At 44.0% G+C, this 22,703-nt stretch overlaps 1 protein-coding gene across 2 annotated transcripts in view; it reads left to right on the top strand.

Moving 5' to 3' along the window:
• LOC140429170 (deoxycytidylate deaminase-like) overlaps positions 1–17,386 on the top strand; it is an 89,071-nt gene extending 71,685 nt beyond the window's left edge. Inside the window, exons 5-6 of one of the 2 annotated variants that reach the window (XM_072515836.1) lie at positions 7,850–7,946; positions 15,321–17,386. In XM_072515836.1, coding sequence (XP_072371937.1) covers positions 7,850–7,946; positions 15,321–15,426 — 203 coding nt within the window. In that variant the 3' untranslated portion in view covers positions 15,427–17,386. Of the gene's footprint in view, positions 1–7,849; positions 7,947–13,408; positions 13,731–15,320 lie in introns of those variants that run through there. The other variant, XM_072515835.1, reaches the window with a different exon arrangement.
• Positions 17,387–22,703: the final 5,317 nt, after the last annotated feature.

The raw sequence follows: 22,703 nt of genomic DNA, 5'->3' as shown, positions 1-22,703 counted from the left end.
CACCATTCACCTCTCCCCACTGTTCCCTTAAATGTGGATGTCCTCAAGCCATTTGTAGATCTCACCCCTCCCTTTCTTAAGGCCACCTCAACCTCACTTTCAGAGATCCACCCCATGAGACCATACCATATGGCATATGGCTCCAAATTTGCTGACCTGCCGAATACAGATGCCTGCCATCACTGTTACTGTGCCTTCTGCCTCCCAGTACTTTGTCTGTCAACCCGGGACCCCGAGTTCACTGAGCCTGCCTTCTCCTGCCCAAGTCCAAGAGTAAGATATGCATGTCATGAAAAGTCTTCTAACTTGGCTCAGAGGACAATCTGTAATAACTGCCCCTGACAGTGTTGCCCCAGCCACAGGACAATCTGCTTTTTCTTCCTCAATCGCATGGCCTCAAGCCCAGGACATTCTCTGATGTCTCCTCGGACAGTCTTATAATTCTGGCCTCTCTGCTCTGTTCCTATACCACAGCTCCCCCATTCCCCCAGTGCTGTCTCTGTCTTCCCTGCCGTCACTCCTGTATTCCAGTAGTCCACCCCAGGTCATGCCTCTGTCACCCCTCTACCCTCTCGTAATTCACTAGCCCACCTCCAGTCATGCCTCTGTCACCCCTCTGCCCTCTCGTAATTCATTAGCCCACTCCCAGCCATTCCTCTGTCACCCCTCTACCCTCTCGTGATTCATTAGCCCACCCCCAGTTATGCCTCTGTTTCCCCTCCTGTGATTCAGTAACCCATCGCCAGTCATGCCTCTGTCTTCCCTCCCGTGTTCCACTAGTCCACCTTCCAGTCATGCCTGTCTTCCTCGCCTTCCCTCTAGTGAGCCCTCTGAACATTAACATTTGGAAGTTTCACGCCTTTTAAAAAAATATTCTGCTTTTCTATCAATACGACCTCACTTTCCCGTGTTATTGGATTGGATTTGTTTATTGTCACGTGTACCGAGGTACAGTGAAAAGTATTTTTCTGCGAGCAGCTCAACAGATCATTAAGTACATGAAATGAAAAGGAAATAAAAGAAAATATATAATAGGGCAACAGAGGGTACACAATGTAACTACATAAGCACCGGCATTGGGTGAAGCATACAGGAGTGGAGTATTAATGAGGTCAGTCCATAAGAGGGTCGTTTAGGAGGCTGGTAACAGCAGGGAAGAAGCTGTTTTTGAGTCTGTTCCTACGTGTTCTCAGACTTCTGTATCTCCTGCCAGATGGAAGAAGTTGGAAGAATGAGTAAGCCGGGTGGGAGGGGTCTTTGATTATGCTGCCCGCTTTCCCCAGGCAGCAGGAGGTGTAGATGGAGTCAATGGATGGGAGGTAGTTTCGTGTGATGGACTGGGCTGTCTGAAGTTTCTTGCGGTCCTGGGTCGAGCAGTTGCCATACCAGGCTGTGATACAGCCAGATAAGATGCTTCTATGGTGCATCTGTAAAAGTTGGTAAAAGTTATGTGGACATGCCAAATTTCCTTAGTTTCCTGAGGAAGTATAGGCGCTGTTGTCATCAACCACCTTATTGCCCACATATTTAATCTGTCTCTATCTCTTTACAATCTCTTTCTGTTTTCCTCACAGCTTGCATTACTATCTAGCTTTGAATCTCCAGCAAATTTAAATGCATTGCGCTATCTTACCTCAGCAGTGATCCTTGCGGCACTCCACCGTTTGTAACCTGCCAATTTGAAAATTCCCCATTTCTCCCGACGCTTTGCTTCGTGTCCCTTAAACCATTGTCTGTCCATGCTAACCTATTACCCCTGACTCCATGAGTCCTTATCTTATGTATTCACCTTTTATATGGCACCTTATTGAATGGCTTTTAGAAATCCAAGTATACTACATCCACAGGTTCCCTTATATCTATCCACTCAAAAAGATCTAATAAATGTGTTAAACACAATTTCCCTTTTATAAGAAACCTGTTTGACTTGGATCCTACTATGATTTGTAGGTGCTTTGTTAAGACTTACTTGATTATAGATTCCAGTACTTTCCGGACTGATGTCAGGTTAACTGGTCTGCAGTTTCTTTTTCTGTCTCCCCCTCCTTTCTTGAATTGCGGTGTTACAGTTACAAATTTCTGGGACCATTCTAGAATCTAGGGAACTATGGAAAGTCATAACCAGCCCATCCACTGAAGCAGTGGCTCCAAACTATTCCTTTATGTCATGATGCATTTATATGTCTGTGTCAGCTGTTGTAAGTGGAGCTGGTAAGCATACTCCGCAGCACACCAATCGTTGGCTGCTTGACCCTAATGTTCCAATTGACACTGAGCCAAGAGGTTTGCAAGCATGGCACCAATTTATACAATTGTATTTATTCTCTCTATGTTGACATTTCTGTTGCAGATGAGACATTCAATGATGTTTATAGACCAACAAAGCTAATGCTGGGGATACAATTTCCAATGATCTTGATTCAGTGCACACAAAATGCATGGGACAAGCACGGGAACTCCTGCTGTTAAATCTTTGCATGTGAAACAATTGAGATCTGAGGCCAGAAAACTGCCTTTGAACATAAAATGTGTGAATGCCTATTTTGCGCACTGCTTAATTCCACGCTGCATTGAAACGTGAGCTTTCATTACCCGGTCATTAATTACAAAGAAAAAGGCATTCTTTTTAAAAAGAAATATCCCCCGCGCCCCCCTTCCCCCGGCCTGGGCCCTCTCCCCAAAAGGCTGATGCTTTAAGCCATCTGCTAAAAGACAAAGAGTTGTTTTCTTTTTGCAGCTCAACACCAGAAAGTTTACATGAATAGAATATTACAGCCATTGCTGGGTGATTTAAAGGGAGTTATCTTACTTGTCTGATGGACCTCATAAATAATTAACACTGTTTTTCAAGTGAGTGATGAGCTCTCTGCAGTATTGACAACTCAAGACCACTTTTCTTGCTAGTGCTTTGATCTTTTCATAATTCCAAAATGAAACCGCAACTGTGGCTTGGAGGGGAGGCGGAGAGGGAGGGAGGTGGTTGTGCAAGGCTTTGCCCAGCTTAGTGGAGTGCAATCCGACTGAAAGGTGGTCTCTTATTTATCAGATGATTTTTGCATTCCCTTCTCTGCGCAGCTCGCCCTCTGCACCGCACCCTACCCCACTAAAACTGATATTCACTTCCACTCCTAGCGCCCCTTGATTCAGTGGCTCTGACGTTTTAGTTTCTGATCGGACCATGATCTCTATATCTCCCGCGATGTATTTGGAATCAGCGGCTACAGATGATAGCATTTTCCTTTAAGCTGTCTCTTTGTAGCCTTATTTAGCTCAACAAAATGTATAAGTAGCGTACGTGAATAAGCAAGTGAGATGTCACCTATTGAAAATGTTATCCGGTAATGTCCAGACTCGTGTTTAGGAACTACCTCTGAGGGAGCTGAGCTGCCATTTGGGTTTCAAAGTGTGCTGTAGTTAAATTAGCTTTGCTACGTAACAAACACAGTCTCTTTTGAGTTCAGAAGACTGGGTTTGAAAATCCAACGTAAGAGCACAGAATCGAGGCTGACATTTTAGTGCAGCACTGAAGCACTGTTTTATCAAAAGGCTGCACAGTAATTGAGCTTTTAAACTGAAGCCCTGCCTGCCTGTTGTGCTAGCGTATATGGATAGTACCGGTCCAATCTTTGAAGAAAAAGCAGGGAGTTTGCCTAGTGTCCTGTTCAACACTACAATGACTGATTACGTTCATTTAGCATAATAAAATGTCCAAAAGCACATTGCATGAGCATTATCAAACAAAATTTAACATTGAAGCACAAGGAGATATCAGGAGAGGTTGGTCCAAGAGGTAGGTTAGAGGGGTTTATTATTGTCTTTATTATTATTGTCACAAGTAGGCTCACATTAACACTGCAAAGAAGTTACTGGGAAAATCCCATAGCTGCCACATTCTGGCGCCTGTTCAGGTACACAGAGGGAGAATTCAGAATGTCCAATTCACTGAACAAGCACGTCTTTCGGGACTTGTGGGAGGAAACCAGAATACCCGGAGGAAACCCACGCAGACATGGAGAGAACTCCCGTTTAGGGAGCGATTTCTAAAATCTGGGTCTAAACAGCTAAAAGCATAGCAGCCAATAGTGGCTGGCTGGCTGGGTGGGGGAGGGCAGGCAGGCAGAGGGGGAGGGGGTTGAAATTGGGATGCGCAAGAGTCCTGAATTGGAAGATCTCAAGGTTGTAGGGCTGGGGGAGGTTGCAGAGATAGGGAGACAGGTCAACTCGTTTTTGCTGGATAAGGCTGCCATGTTTGTCCGCATAACAGTAGTCACTGACCATGTCCAAAAGGTCAGTCGTTGTATGTCCTCTGCATTGAGATGCAAGGCAAGATGTAGAATTAGAAGTCTTTCTTTATATTTTATTTTGGTAACTCAGGTTATCAGGGACGGGATTCTCTGTAATCGGCGTGATGTACGCCGACCAGCGCCAAAAACGGCGCGAATCAGTCCGGCATCGCGCCGCCCCAAAGGTGCGGAATTCTCCACATCTTGAGGGGCCGAGCCCTTACCTTGAGGGGCTAGGCCCGCGCAGGACTGATTTCCGCCCCGCCAGCCGGCGCGGAAATTACTTTGCCGGGCGGCGCATGCGCGGGAGCGTCAGCGGCCGCTCACGGCATCCCCACGCATTCGCAGTGGAGGGGGTCTCTTCCGCCTCCGCCATAGTGGAGACCATGGCGAAGGCGGAAGGAAAAGAGTGCCCCCATGGCACAGGCCCGCCCGCGGATCGGTGGGCCCCGATCGCGGGCCAGGCCACCCTGGGGGCACACCCCGGGGCCAGATCGCCCCTTGCTCCCCCCCAGGACCCCGGAGCCCACCCGCGCCGCCGTGTCCCGCCGTCCCAAAGGTGGTTCAATCCACGCCGGCTGGCGTGGGTTGGCAGCGGCGGGACTTCGGCCCATCGCGGACCGGAGAATCGCCAGGGGATTCCCGCCGACCGGCGCGGCGCGATTCCCGCCCCGCCGAATATCCGGTGGCGGAGAATTCACGACACGGCGGGGGCGGGATTCACGCCTCCTGCCGATTCTCCGACCCGGTGGAGGGTCGGAGAATAGCACCCCAGATTTCTATCTTAACAATTTACAGCTTCATCCAAAAGATCATTCTGGGAAAAGTTAGAAATACGCAAATAGTGGGCGGCATGTGGCGCAGTGGTTAGCACTGGGACTGTGGTGCTGAGGACCTGGGTTCGAAACCCAGCCCTGGGTCACTGTCCGTGTGGAGTTTGCACATTCTCCCCATGTCTGCGTGGGTTTCACCCCCATAACCCAAAGATGTGTAGGTTAGGTGGATTGGCCACGCTAAATTGCCCCTTAATTGGAAAAAACAATAATTGGGTACTCCAAATTTAATTTAAAAAAGAGAAATAAGCAAATAGAATGTTTATTTGATAAGGAAGCAAATCTGACTTGACAATGCATATTCCAAAGGCAGTGAATACTGCAAAGCAGTGGACATCTGAACAAACGGCCTATGGCATTTTTCTCTTCCAAATGGTGACTGGATATTTCCAGTACCTTTAATTAAAATAACACCATCAGGACGATGGTCACTTCCTGAAGTAGCATTGCCTGTCCTGTTTCCTGTGATCTGCTTCACGTTCAGTGCTGTGGGCCCCACAGGGCACCTTCTTGAGAACCACTCTCACAATAAAACGTGATCTTGCGGTGAGTATGTTGTCACCTTCACAGAAGCAGTCCAGATTTCCTTGGCTAGAGTTAAGAAAACTCACAGTATGTTTTGAATACTTAACTTGGATTCATTGAATCATTCGGAAGGGGAGATTGTTCGACTCATTATGCATTTATTAATTTTCTTTTCAAAGTTACTTTTGACTCTGCTTCCACCACCATTCCAGATCATCATAATTTGCTGTGCAAAATATATTATCACCTAGGGCAGCACGGTGGCGCAGTGGTTAGCATTGCTACCTCACACGCCGAGGTCCCAGGTTCGATCCCGGCTCTGGGTCACTGTCCGTGTGGAGTTTGCACATTCTCCCCGTGTTTGCGTGTGTTTTGCCCCCACAACCCAAAGATGTGCAGGCTAGGTGGATTGGCCACGCTAAATTGTCCCTTAATTGGAAAAAAAATGAATTGGGTACTCTAAATTTATTTAGAAAAAAAAATGTTCTCATCTCTGCCATGTTGCAAGGTGTTGAGCATAGTTCACCTTTGCCAATATGCACTGAGCTCGGGTAATAATCACGAAATTATTACCTTTGAGGTTCTGCTTTTTAATTTGGTGCCTATATCCTCATACTGACTGTGCAGAACCTCCTTCCTTGCCCTGCCTATGTCGTCGGCACATACATAGACTGCAGCCACTGGATCATCCCCCTGCCACTGCAAGTTCCTTTCCAGCCCGGAGCAGATGTCCCGAGAGCTATTTTGACAAATGTGCGTAAATCACAGGGGGTCCTCCTATACTGGTGAGCACTGACAAGCAATCGAAAATCAGCCCCTAAAGTTCTGCATTCTCTGTAGGAGCTGGGGAAATCCAACCGTCAAGTCAGTCAATTCAGAGATAAAACAGGAAAAAAACTACAAACGCTGGAACTTCACAGAACACCTGTGGAGAGAAAAATAATATAAATTCTAAAATTTCAGTTAGGGACTGTTCACTTCAGCTCTCCGCAAATGCCGTGGTTTTGTTAGATTACACGCATGACTTTATTCATGTGTTATTGTGTTGGTACACAATGAGTGGATTGATTTAAAGATCAATGAGTCTTCAATAGTTTCAATAATTTATACTTTGTAGAAGAGACGGAAGGGATGGAGAAAAAAACACAAAGGGAATGCGAGAGCAAGGTGATACCGTGGAAACGAGTACAATATGTTTTGAGATCCGGAGATTATGCTGGAGGAGGTCACTGCAATCAGTCCCAAGGGGGTGGATTTTATGGAGCCCTCAAATGCGGAAAATGTAGTTTGTGAGGTGGCTGAAATGGAAACAGAAATTGCTTGAAAAACTCAGCAGGTCTGGCAGCAGCTGTGGAGAAAGAAACAGAGTTAACGTTTCGAGTCCGTGTGACTCTTCTTCAGAGTTAAAGCGAGGGAGAAGCGTGATGGATTTTCTACTGTTGAAGAGGAGTTGGGGCAGATGAAGCAATATAGAAGGTTGGGGATAGGTGGGAGCTCAGGGGAAATTTAACGAGGATATCTACACTTTATCAAACACCAGGAAGGAAAGGGAAAGCAATGAAGGCAAACATGGTGAAAGATAAAATTGGAAATCCTGTCAGAGGAAAGAGCAGAACCTCTGAAGGGAAGGCATTCTTGGGAGAGAAGTGGCAATAAATCAAGCATTAAAATAAAAGCAAAATACTGCAGATGCTGGAAATTTGAAATTGAGATGACTGAATTAGACTGGATGAGAAATTTTGATTTCCTGACGGCAGGTTGAGATGCAGAGATTAAGTTCGGGGTGTGTTTGAGGCTACAAGCCTTGTGCTGCCCAGTGGCAGGTTCCTACTTGTGGTATATTTGAGTAATAAATACTCATTACCATAAAACCTTTTTTTATAAAAATAAAGTCTCAACTGCACGATAAAGTTTGTTCAACGTTAGCTTTGTGCCCGAGGTCAACATTTTTCCTTGCTAAACTCTGCAGCATGACTGACAACAGACAGTCAGTGGTTGAGGGCTGTTTGGGCGTGGTGGGGGTTGGAGGAGTCGGAGAGGGTTCCAAGGTCGGACAGAAGGTTGAGTTTGGGTCATGGAGGAGTGAAGTGGGGAGGAGTGAAGTGGGAAGGAGCTGGTGTCCTAGTATGTTATTCACCCTTATTTTCTCTGCCCTAGTTTGGAATTCTACTTGGTATCTTGAATGTTTTTTGTTTTTTTTATCTGCAGGCATATGTAAAGTTATTTATATGTCAAATAAGTACCAAGACAAACCAGAAATGCAAGCTTCTGTGCGCATGTTGGACATGGCCGGTGTAGAATGCAGGTAAGTAGATGCTGTGCATGCCCGTAATCTAAGATCTACATACAATTGCAGAACTAAGTCAAACAAGAATTATCCACAGGAACGTCTCACTGTGCTAAAATTATATATAACCTTTTTCCTAATGAAGTGCTGCTAAGTGACAGATTTAATAGTCGCAAAAATGGTTGTGGTTAGTGATTTTAATGAGGTGTTGCTCTGTTTCATGGACACTATCTAGCGATGTGAACGATTAATCACCTGACTCAGTATTGTCCATCTGTCTCCCCATCCCCTCCCCAACCACTCTTGACGGCATCCTGGCAGTTCTGAGACCGCAAAATAAATCAGTTCATTCATTTAACTGACTTGAGGCGCAGCACTCCAGGCCAAGCAATTGTCTCCTTTAAAGTGTCTGGGAGAATTTCCGTCAGATGATCTCCTGACATTAATTTGACCCAATTCGTTTTTAGCCTGTTGCATTTACTCGATCAAACCATAATTTCAAAATACCTTCCAGCTGTATCACTAATTCTCTGTGGAGTTTTCTGCAACTTCCGAGTTCTTTTGCCTGTAGCTTTGGGTGATATGAGCAGTGAGAAACGCACATTGTGCAGACCGCAGCTCTCTCTCCATGTGAGGATGCAGTTGTTTTACAACCCAGTGAAGGAGGCATCGCACTGCCATTGGCCAACTTGTGAAAAATTCAAAGACCCCCCCAAGAAGCCACTTGCATTGCCCCTTCTTTAAAATATAATCAAACTATTCCACACAAGCTGGATTGACTTTACTCTTGGCACATTCCCCATGGATCTGCCTTTTCTCTGTCAGTTCAAGTATGTTGCTGCTGCTTTTCTTCTGCCTTGGAATGTGCACAGAGTCCTCCTGCTGGTATTGATGCTCCTTTCCTTTACCCTTGTATCTATACTGATTCTTTTTACCATCCCTGTTCTGCTTGAATTAAACCTTCATTTATTTATTTTGGGCCTCCCTGCTTTCGTGCTTTCGCCTTGTGTTTCTGGCTAATATGCATCTATTACATTATGTAGTGTTTACAGATCACAAATAGGCCATTTGGCCTGTGGTCCGCATCACTATTCACCCAGCACAAACAACATATCCTTCCATTTCTTTCTCGTATACTTAACTAGTTTCCCCTGAATCCATTTTATGCTATTCCCCTTAGCTACTCCTAGTAGTAGCAAATTCCACATATTAACCACTTTCTGGGTAAAGGATTTTCTGCTGAATTCCGTGGTGCATTTTTTAGCAGCTGCCTTATATTTCTGTGCCCTAATTTTGTAAAGAAGCAATGCAATGCTATTGTTGTAGAGTGTTATGATTATGCATTTTATTTAAATCCATTGCTGATGGAGCTAAGTGCTGTGACATCATTAGTTGTTATTGCTACCTGTGTATATTATTTAACTACAGTTAGTTCTAATTTTATTCAGTTATTGTTATTTCAATTTTTAGCTGGTTGCTCCCTTTTGCGAGTCCATTCTGTATTTTAGACATTGCTATTTTTATATATTAAAGAAGATTGACATGTTTTCGACTACATTCTTGTGGTCAAGTTGCCACATATTTTTGGCGACGAGGATTTAAAACAATTCGAGGTTCAGCAAGAAGGTTTGCTAAATTTACTGACGGAAAACAAGTTAACAGCACCATGGCTATGTTTGGGCTAATCAATGAGTTTGTGAAAGAAAATGAGTACTGGACTGAGTATGTGGAGCTGTTGGAACACTTTTTTTCTTGGTAAATGAGATCGCAGACAATGCTAGAAAGCACTCGATTATCCTCAGAGTGTGGGGCGAAGACTTACAAGCTGGCGAGAACCATGGAAACCGGGGGACATTTCATTTACAGATTTAGTTACACTCATTCAGAACCACACAATTTTAAGCCCTCAGTAATTGTACAATGTTTCAAGTTCCATAGCCATAATCGGGATAGTCCGTAGCTAACGTTTTTGCTGAATTGGGTCATCTCTCTGATTTGACTGACATGCAAAGAAGGATTTCATTTTGTCCTCCAAATCCTGGCTCCTATTAGGCCACCAAACATATATCTGGATGAGCCTCATGAATTTCATCTATTACTTGCGAATGTAAGTAAGTAAAGTCGCCATAGCCCCAGAGGGTTGTACACCTTATCTAGGCCCACTCCCCTGCTCTATCCCCGTAATCCTACCTAACCTACACATCTTTAGACACTAAGGGACAATTTTAACATAGACAATCCAGCTAACCTGCACATCTTTGGACTGTCGGAGGAAACCCACACAGACACGGGGAGAGCGTGCAAAGTTCACACAGTCAATCACCCAAAGCCGGAATCGAACCCGAGTCCCTGGCGCTGTGAGGTGGCCGTGCTAGCCACTGGGCCACCCTGCTGTACTGTATTTTAAACTTTGTTATTTTTATACATTAAATAAGATTAACTTTCACAACGTTTCGACTACCTTTTTTGTGGTCAAGTTACCCCAGCTATACTTTCCTATACTAGCCTTTATCCCAGGTACACAACTCTCAACATTAAGAACATGGCAGTGGCGTGCTTGATGATTGGAAAAGTTAACCGGAGATTGTAGCATATGAAGGTGGATTTATTAAGTGTGAGATACATCAACCGAGGCGACATCAAATGGTTGCGTATCATTCCAAATGAATAGGAATTGATGGGCTTGTAAATTATTTGATTAACTTGCTGCTTTGGATTGGCATCACTAACAGTGGAAATGTGTAATATCTCAACGCTGCACATTCACAGCAAGGTTGTGTGTTTGAAATTCGGCCCGGGCTCAAGAGAATCTGCCTGTCCATTGGTGATCCGTCCATTTGATGGTTCCTCAAGTCTTACCTACGAGCTGAAAATCAACCCGTCCACAGTGTCCTACTTCCTGAAAGGAGCAGCTGGCATTGAGAAAGGCATTGGAAGGACAGGTCATGAGGTTGCCTGCATGGTGACGGTGAAACATGTTTATGGAACTGTAAGGATGAAGTCGCAGGATGAGAATGTTTTTTGCGCCGGCCATGTCGCTGGAGAATGTGTGTAAAAGTTTGATTGGCTGTGCCAAATCGCTCAGGATCAAGGTGGTTCAAGATGCCCTTTCTGATGTGTCCTGTGCTGGATCTGTGAGGCTTGGTGCAATGTGTTGCACCACATAATCAGTACTTCATCTTTTGATTTTGCACACATGAGAAGATGAAGTATCCCAATGTGTACAGAAGATTGTTTTCCCCCGGCACCAATGCGAGTCCAGTTGATGAGATTAAACACAAAAGGTAGCTCCATATAAGTAATGTCAGGCACTAAGATGCTTTTCTCAGATCACAGTTCCCTACTTTAAGGTGTTAGTGTGAGATAAGCATGGAACAGAAAATAGCCTCACTGCACAGAAAGCTGATGTCGCCATTTCAGTTTTTTCCTGAGGCCCCTCTCTGAATGGGGGACAGAAAGCGCCAAGTCAAATGGTCAAAACATTGGACTAAAATTGCTTTCTCCATCGTAGATTTTGCAGATATTTTTTGCAAACCAAACTGTCTGCATTTCAGTTGGCTCACAATCCCTCACTTCCAACGCTGCTCATTGCCAAATTCACATCAGCTGAACAATGTGTTTTAATGGGCGGCACGGTAGCAGTGGTTAGCACTGTTGCTTCACAGCGCCAGGATCCCAGGTTCGATCCCGGCTTGGGTCACTGTCTGTGTGGAGTCTGCACGTTCTCACCGTGTCTGCGAGGGGTTTCCTCCCACAAGAACAAAGAAAAGTACAACACAGGAACAGGCCCTTCATCTCTCCAAGCCTGCGCCAACCACGCTGCCTGTCTAAACTAAAATTTTCTTCACTTCCGGGGTCCGTATCCCTCTAGTCCCATCCTATTCATGTATTTGTCATGATGCCCCTTAAACGTCACTATCGTCCCACCTCCTCCGGCAGCGAGTTCCAGGCACCCACTACCCTCTGTTTAAAAAAAAAACTTGCCTCGTACATCTCCTCTAAACCTTGTCCCTCGCACCTTAAACCTATGCCCCCTAGTAATTGAAATGAAATGAAATTAAAATCGCTTATTTTCGCAAGTAGGCTTCAAATGAAGTTACTGTGAAAAGCCCCTTGTCGCCACATTCCGGCGCCTGTTCGGGGAGGCTGGTACGGGAATTGAACCGTGCTGCTGGCTTGCCTTGGTCTGCTGTAAAAGCCAGCTCTTTAGCCCTGTGCTAAACCAGCCTCCCCTCTACCCTGGAAAAAAGTATCTGACTATCCACTCTGTCTATACCCCTCATAATTTTGTAGACCTCTATCAGGTCGCCCCTCAACCTCCTTTGTTCCAGTGAGAACAACCAAGTTTATTCAACCTCACCTCATAGCTAATGCCCTCCATACCAGGCAACATTCTGGTAAATCTCTTCTGCACCCTCTCTAAAGCCTCCACATCTTTCTGGTAGTGTGGCGACCAGAATTGAACACTATACTCCAAGTGTGGCCTAACTAAGGTTCTATACAGCTGCAACATGACTTGCCAATTGTTATACTCAATGCCCCGGCCAATGAAGGCAAGCATGCCGTATGCCTTCTTGACTACCTTCTCCACCTGTGTTGCCCCTTTCAGTGACCTGTGGACCTGTACACCTAGATCTCTCTGACTGTCAATACTCTTGAGGGTTCTACCACTGTATATTCCCTACCTGTATTAGACCTTCCAAAATGCATTACCTCACATTTGTCCGGATTAAATTCCATCTGCCATCTCTCCGCCCAAGTCTCCAAACGATCTGAATCCTGCTGTATCCTTTGACAGTTCTCATCGCTATCCACTATTCCACTAACCTTTGTATCGTCCGCAAACTTACCAATCAAAAATTGATGGATTGTTTGTAAGGAAGTGTCACTGCCAGTGTTACACATGGCAGTTTCCAAAGCTGCTATCAAGTCCCGAAAGATGTGCTGTTAGGTGAATTGGATACTCTGAATTCTCATTCAGTGTACCCGAGCAGGCGTTGGGATGTGGCGACTAGGGGCTTTTCACAGTAACTTCATTGCAGTGTTAATGTAAGCCTACTTGTGACAATAAAGATTATTATTATAATTTCAGTTTGCAGGGCGGTACGTGTCACAGTGGTTAGCACTGGGACTGCGGCGCTGAGGACTCTGGTCCGAATCCCGGCCCTGGGTCCCTGTCCGTGTGGAGTTTGCACATTCTCCCCATGTCTGCGTGGTTTTCACCCCCACAACCCAAAGATGTGCAGGGTGGGTGGATTGGCCACGCTAAATTGCCTCCTAATTGGGAAATAAATTATTGGGTATAATAAATAAATAAATAATTTTTGTTTGTTAGGGCACATTGACGCTTTCACTTTCAGATTGGCAAGAGCTTTTGGATTTCCCAAATGCACATTAAAATTGAGCTATCAGGCTCATTGTACAAAATTCCACAATGCCTCTTTTTTAAAACTAATTTCAGTGTTTTTTATTTGGTTGAGTCTTCGATATCAGACCTTGGAAGTATTAATCGAGCGGATGCGGGTTCCGCGTTCGAAAGGAATGAAGAGCCGTCCAACTTGGACTGGTGCAAATAAACAAAGATCTGATAGTCTGCCCAGGCTGCGGCCCCCTCCCAGAGGTACTAACGGATTGTTGTGGCCTTTTATTGTCAGGGTTGACATTTCATTCTGGCCTGGGGAAGAGTTCTTCATCTGCTTGCAAAGGCTGGAGAAGACAGTTTTAATGTTTGCCTATTGGCCGGGGAGAGGGGGGTGGGGGTCTTTATATTATGCCAAAGAATGGTAAAGTCTCACGGAGATTTAGACAGCTGTTTGCATCTTTATGAATCCAACCTGCAGTATTAATGCAGATTTGACAAGCTGCAGACTGCTAGACGACACTGTGATCGCGCTTCCACTGGAATTAGTCCCGTGATGTATGATGTGTTGGGTACTCTGGATCTGTGGAGACTGCGTTTACCTTAGCAGTAACATAGACAGGCTACCAACACTTGTAATAGTACAACTCTATTTTATTTAACTAAGAGCTGTTAAACATACTTACACTGTGGGTCGACACTATGCTAGATTGACTGAAGACCTATGCCTAACCTGACCAGCCTATACTGCTAGCACATGGTGGATGTTTGTGCTACTGACTGCCGGCTCTGTCTGTCTCAGAGGCTGCATCCCGAACGAGCGGGAAAATTAGTGCCCTCTGTCTTTATAGTGACCGTGCCCTAACTGGTGATTGGCTGCTGTGTTGTGTGTGTTGATTGGTCTTGCAGTGTGTCAGTCAGTGTGTGTCTCTGCACCATCATATACTGATGTGTATATTATGACAATGTAGACTCGCAAAGGGCTGCCATTGTAATTCAGTGAGGTGGTTAAGCCAATGTGAATCCAAATTCACCGGAGTTGTTTATGGTATAAATGAATTCCCCTGTGGCAAATCCTTTCCACAAATCAAGTGCCAGTTCAGTTGGTAGGCAGCGTTGTTAGGTTACTTGTCAAAATGGAAGAAGCAGGGAGTGCTGATAAGTGGTAATTTTTATGTGCCTATATTTCATGGCTGGGTAAACAGAAATGTTGAAAATACAAACAAGACTTGCAGCATCTGTGGAGAGAGAAACTGGAATCTTGTGCCCTCCCCAGTGGCGGGTTTGGGTGGCGAGGGACATTCAATCAAGAGGGAGACTGATGGGTGGGGACCCCACCATCTTTCTGCCTGCAATCTGTTGTCCGTGGTGGGAAGGTCTGTTTGGCGGTCTTCACTGCTGGCATTAACTTGGAGGGGGGTCATGCCATGTAAACCTGTGTGTGTATGTTCGTGGGCTCCTGGGGTTGTGTGTGGGGGGGGGGGGGGGGGGAGACTTAGTTCAAAGGCAGAGAGCCTGATCGAGAGATCTGGCATCAGATCTGTTGAGAGCCACCTCTTTGCCCATGCTGCTGACTTCCCTCCCCAGCGATTCATTCTCTGTACCTCTCTCCCTCTTCTCCCCTCCTGTGTCTTGGGCGGGTGCCTTGCCAGCAGCTGCCACTACCTCCCCAAATGCCAGCTCTGACTGACTGGCAGCTCTTGGTGGGCTGGACTTCTACCCCCAGGGATCTCTGATCTCAGGGGAAGGCCCAGCACTGGCCTACCAAGTGCCTGAGTGGAACACAATGCAGAAAGCCTTCCCAAAAAGAGGCAATGTTGGATTCTTGCCAGCTCTCTAGCCAGCAGCCAATGCCCCCATCATCAGAACATCACAAATTTGAAACATTAATGGGCAATGAACCAAAGATCTGTTTTTAGACACAGCACTCATGAACAAGCAAATAGTATGCATAATGTAAGTATCAGTGTGCATTGGTTTGTAAACTAAAGCCATATATTTGTACTAATATACTTCTTTCTTTTGTTTTGTAGCAAATTTACTCCAAAGAATAAAACAATTACCATAGATTTTGATTTGATAAACAAAAGTGGAAGTTGTTTAGAAATGTGCCAGCCTGCCTCAACAGCATCGCCATGAAGCTGCATCCTCGGAATCACATTTTCTACTTCCATACTTTCCAAGTCAATTTTTTTGCACTCGCTCTTTCAAGCAGATGTCCTGTAAACACGAGTCTGCCGACAGCCTATATTCTAAACGGTTCAGCTGGATCAGTGAATGTATCTCACTGTCATTAACACTGAGCTGCTATTGTGCTTTGGCTTGTTCTGAATGTGCATTTATTTTGTTTTCTGTATTTACACAAATAAATCTTGGGTAAGTCATTAGTCGCTAGAAACCTTACTTCTGACGGGAGGGCAGGAATAAGACAAGAGTCCTGGCTTTTCCTAGGAGTTTAATTTAGACCTCCAAATTTAGTCTGGACTCCTGGACGCCCTCAAATGTTCCTTTCTGCCCCTTGATAAACAGGGCTGATGGGTGCATGGGGAAAAGAGCGTCATTTCCCCCCTGTCCTGCCCTGCCTGTAACTAGCATGCTTTGCAGCCTCCTGGGCAAGGTGTACCCCTCATGGTGGGTACCAACCCAAAACTTTTTAAATGATTCCTCCTCTGGATGGGCTGTTTATTCTGTATCCCTGGGTTTTATACTGGCTTCCTGGCTAGAAATGTGGCGAAGAACTCCTGTGGGACTTCGGAGCCGATAAGTCATCATCCCAGATAGCCATTGCCTGCAACCATCTTGGATTTAAAGATACGATTTAACTTTATGACAGAATTTTTAAAGACCACAAATACAAATCATTAGCAGGCGTATTTTCTGTTTTTCTTTTGCCAATTCTTCCAGTCAAAGAACTTGTGATTCTATAACATCCGTTAAAGCGAAATTGTTAGTGGAAACGGTTGACTATCATTCCACGCTCCTCCCCCCACCTCCATGTTGAACCAGCACTATTTGCAGAGATCAGCCTTTCTTGTTCAGATATGAACAGTTTTCCTTCTAACTTAGAATTATACACAACAGAAAGGGGCCATTCAGCCCGGTGTTCCAGCGCCATGTCTTTGACAGGACTATCTTGTTCATCATACTCCCCTGCTCTTTCCCCATTACTCTGCAAATTACTCCTTTGACAAGTGCTTATTCAATTCCCTTTTGAGAATTTTTATTTCAACTGCTTTCAGCACCCTTTCAGACATTGCACTCCAAATTGATAATGGGTTGAGTTAAGGCCAGGATGAGATCAGCCATGCTCGAATGGCAGAGCAGACTCGATGGGCCACCTATACCTTATGAACTTGTGAACCATAATGCCTTGCCTAAAATCAATTCTCATTTCCTCCTCCCCAGTTATTTTGCCAGTTATCTTAAAGCGGTCCTCTTCTGCTAGTGGAAATAATTTATCTTTATCCACTCTTATCAAAACTCCTCATGCCTATCAAATGGGTTTAGAACGGCAGCTTAGATAATAATCAAGTATGAAAAGCGTATAGAGGAGATATGGATTATAGACGATTGGGAAGGTCACTGGGAGATGTTAATGAAGAGTCAGGGAAATTGATAGGGGCAGACAGCCAAACATACAAAAAGCATAATCAAAGAACAACAAAGGTATAAGTGTCCAGACACTGAAAAGCCAGGAGAAGCTGTTACCATCTAGCAGTCTTAGAAAGCAAACAGGCCAGTTTCCAGCCACCAAGCCATAAGGTCAAGTTTACAGCAAGCAAGCTTCTAAGTCTTAAGAGCCAAGACAGTGCAGAAAACCTTCGTAACAGCAGTTATAAAATATCTTCGCTAGACCAGGGAAATGATGATTCCCAGATTTCAGCATCATCCCTGTGTTGTGTGGTAACTCTAGCTGGTTATTCAATTTGGGGAAAAGGGGAAGTCTTGTTCAGGTATTGTAGAGATACTTTGTAACAAGGCGTACGTCCTATAGAAACTGTGTTTAATATTTCATACATCTTAAATTGCATGAAAGTAGAGTAGTCTGGTTTGTGTGTATTTGTCTTTTCTTTACTTGAATAAATAGTCTTTAACAATTGTTACACGACGACTGGTCTACTTATTCTCACTGGGGTTTCACTCATCTCACACCAGAAAAAACAAAACTATACACCCTCACAAACCAGTGTTCCAAGTTGAGATACCTTTGCAGATAACACCAGCGTGGTTCGTGACAACACTTAGTGCCTTGAGTTTACTTAGACCTTTTGAAACTGCTGGACATTTTGCACAAAGGCATTACAAGCACCTTACATTTCTGGTTAGGAGTGAATATTTTCCCAGGTTTCAAAGGGAGTTACCTTCATTCTGAGGGGCACTGAAGTTCCTTGAAATAATTGTACCACAGTCCTGATCAATGTCGATGGTCTGGATGTCGGTTTATATTATCGTTTAAATGTTCCTTGTTTTAAAATTAATTTATTACGTGTTAGTCCCTATTCAGTGGTCAAACTCCTGCCTCCAAGTCAGTGGTCATTGACTTTGAGCACCACTCCAGGGCTCATGATTTTGGTGCAATATTGAAGGTGTGCTACATTATCAGAGATTTTCAGATGCAATGTTCGCCAGTTGAGGGCCATGCAACTCTGAATGGAAGAATAGTGTCTTGGCCAATGTTTAGCCCTCGAACAAGAACAGTAAACTAAGGTGAAGTGGTCATTGCTGTCTGCGGGATCTTGCCGTGTACAATTCAGCCATGATTCATGATTATGCTTCACATGTAATCAGTTATTTCTTTCGAACATCCTGATGACAGGAAAGGTGCTACATAAATGCAAGTTGTTTTGATTTTAAAATGTCTTTTTCTTTGTATCTTTGGGTTCATCATCAAGCAGTGCAGCAGCAAGGCTTGATAATGACAGGGTCACAAATTTATGCTTAAATCCTATTGAACAATATTGCCCACTGCACTTACCGAGGCAGAGTCTAGTTCCACTGGGCACACTTATCTGAAATGCTGTCTGGAACAGCTTTCAAAAGATCTTTGAGTCAGGTCAAGCCTTAAAAATGGGACTGAATGGACAAATTCAAAAGGCCTATTGAGGGTTATAGAATGATTACACATAGATCATTTCCTTGCTCTCAATTTTCTTAATAGCTTAACATCACAGGAAGATAGACACAGGAGCAGAGCTTTCAAATAGATTGTGAATAATTTGTAAATCACCACTTTTTACTGGCTTTGCTCCATATTCCTTAATACAGGAAATCAATCCATACGGCCCTTTGAACTAATATAATAATATATTATTTTAGCCAAGAAGTTTCAATTATCCCAGCATCCACAGCCTTCCAGGAGACGTGCGTTCCAGATCTCTCCTACTGTGTGAAGCCGCGCTTCCTCATTTTACTGCTAAATGGTCTGGCTCTGATTTGAAGATTATGCCCCCTGTTCTGGATTCCTCCACCTGCGTACATAGTTTCTCTCTGTCGAATCCTTTCAGCATTTTAAACATCACAGTTAGACACCCACCTCGATCTTCTATGCCGTAGGGAATGCAAGTCAGGTTTACGCAACCTCCCTTCATAGCTTAACCCTTATCTCATTCTGGATCCCACCGTGCTCCCGTCTGTCCATTTTGTTTCCTAATCTGTTTCGTATTTTTCTCTCTCTGGTTCTAAGAACATGCCTATTCTTCGAGAGAATGAATCTCTTTGGATAGGATGGGTTTGCAGCGATTCTGTGCCCATTGGGCAGAACAATTAAGCAATTTATTGATTAATCATTGTCTCCCTTTTACTTCAAATGTTTTAATGGATTGTCCTTCAAACTAAATTCAGCTTAATAAATTATTTGTTTCTGGACGTGTGGGCATTGGCGTGTCTAAATTGCATTGCTTCCACCACATATCAAACTTGTCTCTGTGTGAAGTTTAAGAATAGTAAAATGCTAAATCCTTTCCCCGTATCTGAAAAGTAAGCTTTCAGTGGTGAGTGCAACATGGGAACAGGCCAGGTCCACCTGCATTCAGTCCAAAAACAGGCCAAACATTGTGCTTGGCACTTAATGCACCTCAATGAGCACTTCCTGTCTGCTACAAAACAAGTGAAATTTTAATCTCTTATGTATTTGTGTTTGGCAATGTACTGCTGTAAAAGGTTCATAAACTGCTGATCAGAACTATAACATTTAAAGTTGCATTTAAGGATTTCAGTACTTCAGTAATGCAGCTGCCTCTTATTTTAGAGGGCTGGTGTATATTCCAAATACAAAATGAGCAATTATTGGAAAGAGATCAATTCCAAATAACCCTTTGTTTCCGAGAAGTTTAAAAAAAATCCTCTTAAAGCTTGATAGCTAAAGTTAATACATTTAAATAGCATGCATCAATCCAGATAGACGTCATAACCTGACACCCTCAGAAAGGCTAAATGACAAGATAATCATTTTACTCTCACCATGAAGCCAAGCCATTAGATCCTGAAGAAGGAAATGAGCTCTCTAGGGAAATAAACATGTTTCACTTCTAGCTTTTGTTTACCGTTTCATTATAATCTGAGTGATGCGCGACCAGGGCCAAGTCTTTGCAACTTCAGCAATCTGTTAACAACACTGGATAATCATCTCCCTTTTTGTTTTCAATGTAACGAGTGCAGGCAAAATGGAAGCTCTTTGCATATTTTGTCTAATCTACTCAGATTGCCTTCTGGCCTGTTGGGGGCTTTCATTATATACGGCAATTGGCATCTAAACTGTTAATAATAGCTTTCATATTCCATCTAATCTGTGGATTGCAAAACAGCTTTCAATTCATTTTTGAGTCTTGGTCTCGGGTGCATTTCCTTTGGACCAATGTCAGCTTATTAATGTGTAACTTTTCCAATGACAGATGAAATGCCAGCAAAGATCAGGCTCAGGCAATCAAAGTGCTTTTGCTTTTCAGTATTTCAATTTACAAGTTTTAAAATGCACATTCCCTGAATCCTTAGAATTCCAATAAATACGGTATGGTTCTCAGATGCTCGATGAAGCCTTGTGTAGTAATTAGTCTGAATTTAAGTTGTCAGTACTTCACTTACTTATTTGCCTTTGAGGCTGTTTTTGTAATTTATGCAAACCTTAAGAAGTGTTAGCAGTGTCTTGTGGGAGTTTTGTACCCAAAGACACTTGCAAACATTGATAATGGTGCTTATTCTTCATGTGAATCCTTCACTCGATTCAATTGTAGTGTTGGTTATGTTAAATTTCAGATCCAAGTCGGATGTGGTGTTGGTGGAGGCAACAGATCTTCATTGTTAAAATATAAAGGAAGATTTGTATTTATATTGTGCCTTTCATTATGCATTTTTGTGTAGTTGCTAGTGTAGGTAGGAAATCAGGCCACACAGTGGTAAACATTGCTATCTCACAACGCCTGGGACCCGGGTTTGATTTGGCCGTCAGTGATTGTGTGGAGTTTGCACGTTCTCCCCGTGTCTTCGTGGGATTCCTCCGGGTGCTCCAGTTTCCTCCCACAGTCCAATGATGTGCAGGTGGATTGGCCGTGTTAAATTGCCCTTTAGTGCCCAGGGATATGCAGGTTAGGTGTTTTGGCCTTGATCAATGCACGAGACTACGGGGATAGGGTGAAAGAGTGGACCTAGGTAGAGTGCTCTTTCAGAGGGCCAGTGCAGACGTGATGGGCCAAATCGCCTCTGCACTGTAGGGATACTATGAAATACAGCACCCAATTTGCTGTGAACTCCCACAATCAGCAATGGAATGATGACCAAATCTGCTTGACGTCTCATCTGAAAGACAGTGCCTCTAACAGTGCAGCACGTCCTCTGTAACAAAGGATGTTTTGTGCTAAGGCCTTTGGACCAGGATTTTAACCCACAACCTTCTGACTCCAAAGTGAATGAACTACTCTTCCTGTCCACTCCCGACTGAGTTATCAGCGCCATTTGGTCTTTGGGGGTGGGATTAGATGGAGTGGCCAAAGGCTTGCTCGAGGACATTTAAAAAAAAAAAAAATCTTTATTGTCACAAGTAGGCTTATATTAACACTGCAATGAAGTTACTGTGAAAAGCCCCTAGCCACCACATTCGAGCACCTTTTCGGGTAAACGGAGGGAGAATTCAGAATGTCCAAATTACCGAGCAGCGCGTCTTTTGTGACTTGTGGGAGGAAACCGGAGCACCCGGAAGAAACCCACACAGACACAAGGAGAAGATGCAGACTCCGCACACACAGTGACCCAAGCCGGGAATCGAATCTGGGACCCTGGCGTTGTGAAGCAACAGTGCTAACCACTGTGCTACCGTTCCGCCCATAAAGTGAAGGATGTCAAATATTTCATATTCAAAGAAGCGCATGGGGTGTTCTACCGGTATTGATTCACTTGCATTCCACAACCAGTCCCACTGGAGACACAGATAATCTGGTTGTCTATCCCATTGCTGTCTGTGGGAACCCCCCCCCCCCCCCCCCCATACAGAAATCAGCACATTTACTTACATTACCACATGGCTATGCTTCAAAGACAATAGGTTGTGAAGCCGAGGAAAAGTTCTTGCTTTCTAATGCACTTTATTTGTAATAAGCAAGTTGGCACAAAGTTTGAGTGACAAAGTAGTAAGTCTTTTCTGTTGATGTAGTAATGTGTTCTTAACTTTCATTATGGAAATTATATCAATTGGTGAAAATAACTTTCTGTAGGGCAGCACAGTGGCGCAGTGGTTAGCATTGCTGCCCACGGCGCTGAGGACCTGGGTTCGAATCCCGGCCCTGGGTCACTGGCCGTGTGGAGTTTGCACGTCCTCCCCGTGTCTGCGTGGGTTTCACCCCCACAACCCAAAGATGTGCAGGATAGGCGGATTGGCCACGCTAAATTGCCCCTTAATTGGAAAAAATAATTGAGTACTCTAAATTTTTTTTTAAAACTTTCTGTAAAAGACGAATTTGCCAGTAGATGACCGTTTACAAGAACGGTTGTTGGATTGTCTTGCTTTTTATGTATTTCAGCAGTAATGGAATAATGTTAAATACTTTAATTTTTGCAAAAGCAATTCTGAACAAGGCAAAAGCTGCTAACAAATGTGGGGTATAATGAAATACTTTGCAAAAAAATGTTAATATTTAAAATCTCCTGCTCCATGATTTAAGAAATAATTATAATTTTTAACTTGCCGTCTATTTTTTACTCTTCCTATTTTGTTGGATCAGAGCCGGCATGAATATTAAAAAAAGAATAAACACTAGCTGGTGCCGGCCCCACAGAGACGACAGCCAAATAGACTTTTATCATGTCTTGCACTCGATTATTCTTTCATTATATCAGCAGAAGATAAAGCATCTGCCCAAAATCCAGAGGGAAAGAGTAACTGTCTCCTATAATGTCTGTGGCATAAAAGCTGAGGGCCTTTAGTGAGC

The sequence above is a fragment of the Scyliorhinus torazame genome, chromosome 9 (genome assembly GCF_047496885.1).
Source record: "Scyliorhinus torazame isolate Kashiwa2021f chromosome 9, sScyTor2.1, whole genome shotgun sequence".
NCBI lineage: Eukaryota > Metazoa > Chordata > Chondrichthyes > Carcharhiniformes > Scyliorhinidae > Scyliorhinus > Scyliorhinus torazame.
This window is presented reverse-complemented; position numbering and strand designations above follow the sequence as displayed.